Consider the following 4970-nt stretch of genomic DNA (forward strand, 5'->3'; position numbering starts at 1 on the left):
TTCGGGGGAGGAGGTTTGAGGATAGGTTTTTATGTTGATTTTGGAAGGTTTGTGTTTCCTACCAAGATTGACCACGGTATGGGCCACCGAAAGCTCAAGGCTAGCCAAAGAATTGAAAATGCGAGCTTGGGCTAAAATCGAGACACGCGGGCCCCTGGTAGGCTACCCGGGCCCGGAGGCAGGCCCGCCGCCAGGCTTCCCACCAAGAGGCCAACCCGGTGTTATTACGGAATGGGTCCAATTAGATAATTTGTTTTTTTTTTCTCTCAAAAAAAAAAGATAATTTGTTTTTGATCAAACTAGTAATCTGACGGCTACAAACAAAGTGTATGGAGGAAATGGAGGGTCCGGCTGTAGACGCGTGGTGTGTACGTGTACGGTGACGACTTGCCGAGAGACGGAGGCGCCCCACCCACCAGGACGCTGACACTCCGCTCCCACTCCACAGTCCACCACACCCACCCAGCCGCTGCCGGAAGAGCAGGAGGACGGGATGAGCTCCGGGACGGGGAAGGTGGTGTGCGTCACCGGCGCCTCGGGCTACACCTCCTCCCCTTACTCCAGCGCGGCCACACCTCCTCCCCTTACTCTTCCGCCTGCTCTAGCTGGTGGATCCATGATTATCGCTTGGTTCTTGCTTGATCCCCGCGGCCGCCAGGGATTCATCGATTCAGTCATTCACTGGTTGGGTGGGGAACTAGGTTTTGTTCAGCTTGTCAAATTGAAACTAATAGTACAAGGAAGAAGAAAAAGAAGCTGACTGAATTTGTTAGCATGCAGTGCTTGGAAGTCAACGCCATCTCCCCACTGCAACTGTATTTATTATAAATCTAAGTCTACAAGAGTCAAGGGGCAGCCATTCTGATCTGTGAATTTAAAACTACCCCCGGCCAACTTCGCATAATACCTTTGCTAGCGTGTTGCTGCGACAGTCAATTATTTTCATTATAAATCTTTTAGATTGTTGGAGTTCAAAATTAACATAAAATCCAATGTATTCTACTGAATTACTGTAGTTACCAATAGCATCCTGTGAGTACTAGTGTTGGGGACTCCCTTAACAAAATTCTGGCTCTGGCTCTGGCTCTGTTCACTCACCCCCTACTACAACTAGTATAATATATCCAAGTCTAAATAAAGAGTCAACTGGCAGCCATTCTGACTTCTGAATTAAAGACAACATTTGCTTGTTCCTTATGCATGTGCACGGGCTAATGTTTTCAACAGCTAAAACTGTTTACGATGTTCAGTTAGTAAATACAACAGCTTCACCGGACGTTTGTTCTGTGTACTTATGTGTGTCATTACTGTCTTTCAGGCTGAGTTACTTGACCCAGCAGTCAATAGAACGCTCAATGTTCTTCGTTCTTGCAAGAAGGCCTCTATCAAGAGAGTGATCGTAACCTCATCCATGGCTGCTGTTGCCTACAATGGGAAGCCAAGGACTCCTGATGTAGTGGTTGACGAGACATGGTTTTCAAGTCCAGAGGTCTGCGAAAAGAATAAGGTAATACGCCTTTTCTGTGCTCATAGACATCTGCTTGCTTTTCACATATGGAGTGGCAATCACGTTAGTAAAATATACTATCTGGCTTTGATTGCTCTATATGTCTTTCACTCCGTCTGCACTGAAATGCCCTTATTTTGTCTACTTGATGACTTGCATACCAATTCTGCAAATGCACCTCTACTGAAATAGAATATTCTTAGGATAAGAGGGTGATACCATTGTTATTGAAGACCTTGGTTTTGTGTTTTCAGTTTTCACACAAGGATGTAGGTTGAGTCCAATGATACACAATCAACAATCCACAACAAGAAGTTTAAGAATAGGAAAGTAAATGTCAATTGATCTTATTCCATCTTTATTTGTGTCATACTATACTATACTTGGTTAGTGTTGAGGGAAAAAAATTATACCTGGTAAACTCAGCACTAATGCCAGTATGTTATAGATGGTCAGTCTCTGTCTGCTGTTACTAAGCAATTGCATAACAACTCTACATCTACATATTATGCTGAATACTACCTCATAGATGTTGAAGCGACATACGATGCCATATAACTGACATCTGCACTTGTAATCATAAGTACATCACTGCTATTACTGTATAACTGGCACATGCACTTGTCATTATAAGTACATCTTTCTTCAGTGGGGATATGCATTTGGTTCCTCATACTGACTATAAGCTACCATAATTTCTGCTCTAACAGGGTTCTTTCGATATTTGTTTCCTAACTTGAAAATTAGATTGCTTTATTTAATTTTGTATGCAAATATCAAAACTTTACTTCCACATCCTTTTGTATTTCAATTTTGAATCCATGGTTGACTGTACATCATTTATGTTCTCATCTTGTTATCCTGAATGTTCGTCTGCTTCAGCAATGGTATGTGCTATCCAAGACCCTTGCCGAGGAGGCTGCATGGAAGTACGCAAATGATAATGGATTGGAAATAATTACAATAAACCCAACAATGGTCATCTGTCCCCTGTTGCAGCCTACACTGAATACTATCGCAGAAGCAATATTGAAGTTTATAAATGGTATGTCCGTATGTGCCTTGATAATTAACTTTTTATAGGTTAACTTTATGCATGTAAGGTAGAGCTCTGCTTTGCCCTATACCCATTTTGCATTTCTCATTTGTTCGAGAGAATACCCAAGCCCAAGATATTCCAATTTCTATTAGCCATTAGCACAATTTCTGCAAACAAACTCAAGATATTTCAAGCGATGTTGAATTATGTTTCTTTCATTTCCTTCTGTGTATTGTGTTTTGGGCACTGGCAAAAGCACTGTGAGATATTGCCATATTGGAATGATTCTACTCTTCATTGTTTGTCTAGCTAATAGGTACATGTACAGTGAATGTTGTGAATCTTTTGAGAAATATCAAGAGGACTCTGTTCAATTGGACATTTGATTTGTTTACAATGGGGGTTCTGCCTATGGTACCTTTGTGTTTCTCTCTGGCTTTGCGTTCATTTATTTGGATACTTGGAGCTTCAGAGTGATGAATATATTCTCATCTGGCATAGAGGATGTTTAATGACCAACGGAAAACATGGACTGAATTGTTACTTGTCTAAAAAAAGGGTTAAAATTGCAGTGGTTGTGCCAAAAGAAGTCTACTCTAACAAGACATTTCTGGACAGTTGACAAGAAATCCTTGGTGTTTTCATGCAGGATCATCTTCTACATACGCCAATTTCTGCTTTGGATGGATAAACGTTAAAGATGTTGCCCTGGCACATATCCTTGCATATGAAGTTCCTTCAGCAAACGGAAGATATTGTATGGTTGAAAGAGTCATTCACCACTCGGACCTTGTCAAGATCATACACGAGATGTATCCTGAATTTCCAGTGCCAGACAAGTAAGTTAGCATTCAAGTGAATCCCTTGGAATTGAATCAAGAACAGTATACCGTTGGATATTATTAGTTGCTTGTTTCTTGTTGAGGCTTGAGGGACACAATAGATGTTTTCCCAATCATGCATTTCTCAACATTGTAGAGAGCCTTAATCTGTTCCTTTGCACCATATGGCGACGGGACCCCTGAAGTTATTTTTTCCCTTTCTTGTGTGCAGGTGTGCAGATGATGCACCGTTTGCCACAATCTACCAGGTATCAAAGGACAAGATAAGAAGTCTAGGCATGGAGCTGACCCCCCTGGAGACAAGCCTCAAGGGACTATCGAGAGCTTGAGAGAGAAAGGATTTGTCACTTCTGAGTCGAGCCATCTGTGAAACTTTCTTTGCTTTGGCATCACTAGTGGCAAACGCTGGATGCACACATGTTTATGTGCACCTGAAATAAATCGAGGCATAGTGTACTCTTGAGACATGTATTTGCGGATCTGCTGTGTTTCAATGGATTCAAGTTCCGAGACATGTATCCTGCCAGTACACAAGAGTTTTTAAAATGGTAATACCAAGTTAATGTCTGCAAATGCTTTTTCAAGCAAATTCTACAACAGGGTACATCAAATTAGATGTTCATTACAAAGATAATCAATTCACTCGGCCCCTAACACGGGAGATTATCAAGCTAACTGACAAAAGCTACCAACAACATGAGAAAACAAGCAAGCACCGCTGCACCAAAAGGGCTACTGAATGATGACATAATTCATCAGGACTTCGCGAGACCCCTGTTGCCTCCAAGTTTGTCACATATCTTGTTGATGAGTGTAGCCTCGTACATATTCAACCACACATTCTTAATGCGCCGCGTCACTAGGGGTCACCCTTTCTGCAAACATAGATTTCTCAGTATGATTCTAGAAGGGGGATTACATGATACTGTATAAATTACAAATTAAGCATAATTAGTTGTAACCACACGGCACTCAAAGTTTGTTCACACCCATTTCAAACATAACTTTCAATCAGATCAGGCATTCAATGCTTTATTTATTCCACTAACTTGTATGGAGTATTATTTAAGAGTTGTTCCCACATCACAAAAGAAAGGACATATAGATACAAACATACCTTGTGAATTGTAGAAACTCATGTATGGGATGAAAGCTTGAAACTTTTCTCTCTCCCATACTTTCTTCCACTGTAGTGACTTCAGATTAAACTTTTCTCTCTCCCATACTTTCTTCCACTGTAGTAATTGAGGAGGGGCAAGGCGACGCTGTGCAGCGGCGAAGCGCGCCAAACAAAACTGTTGTACATGACTGAAACACATAGTAGCGGCCGGAGGTTGTGAGCACAACACACTTGTTTATTTCAAATTGTAACATGATTCAGACTATTGCAGCACAATGGAATTTTAAGTGTTGAACTCACCATCGACACTAATATGATCTCAAGTTCTCAACTAGTACTGCTGCAGATCACTTTTGGCTCCTTCTCCCTCTGGATTAATCAAAAGCAAAATTTAAGTGCAGCTCGTGTCCACCGGAAGTAATCAAGGAAACCACTATGACCCGGGCGATCCCTCTTGTCCGT

At 41.5% G+C, this 4970-nt stretch overlaps 1 protein-coding gene across 1 annotated transcript; it reads left to right on the forward strand.

Annotated features, from left to right (window-relative positions):
• Nucleotides 1-1322: 1322 nt before the first annotated feature.
• On the forward strand, nucleotides 1323-3918 carry LOC119306808 (phenylacetaldehyde reductase-like). Its single transcript, XM_037582929.1, has 4 exons — nucleotides 1323-1507; nucleotides 2390-2552; nucleotides 3196-3385; nucleotides 3600-3918. The coding sequence occupies exons 1-4, from the start codon at nucleotides 1412-1414 to the stop codon at nucleotides 3715-3717; spliced, it is 567 nt and encodes a 188-aa protein (XP_037438826.1). The 5' UTR covers nucleotides 1323-1411; the 3' UTR covers nucleotides 3718-3918.
• The last annotated feature ends 1052 nt before the right edge of the window (nucleotides 3919-4970 follow it).

Source organism: Triticum dicoccoides, chromosome 5B, assembly GCF_002162155.2.
Source record: "Triticum dicoccoides isolate Atlit2015 ecotype Zavitan chromosome 5B, WEW_v2.0, whole genome shotgun sequence".
Taxonomy (NCBI): Eukaryota; Viridiplantae; Streptophyta; class Magnoliopsida; order Poales; family Poaceae; genus Triticum; species Triticum dicoccoides.

What these genes read in the sequence shown, in the direction of transcription:
- LOC119306808 (XM_037582929.1), top strand. Translation starts at nt 1,412, where the DNA reads ATGGCTGCTGTTGCCTACAATGGGAAGCCAAGGACTCCTGATGTAGTG. An exon ending in AATATTGAAGTTTATAAATG is followed by an intron (nt 2,553 to 3,195) that starts GTATGTCCGTAT and finishes GTTTTCATGCAG; the next exon opens with GATCATCTTCTACATACGCC. An exon ending in GAATTTCCAGTGCCAGACAA is followed by an intron (nt 3,386 to 3,599) that starts GTAAGTTAGCAT and finishes TCTTGTGTGCAG; the next exon opens with GTGTGCAGATGATGCACCGT.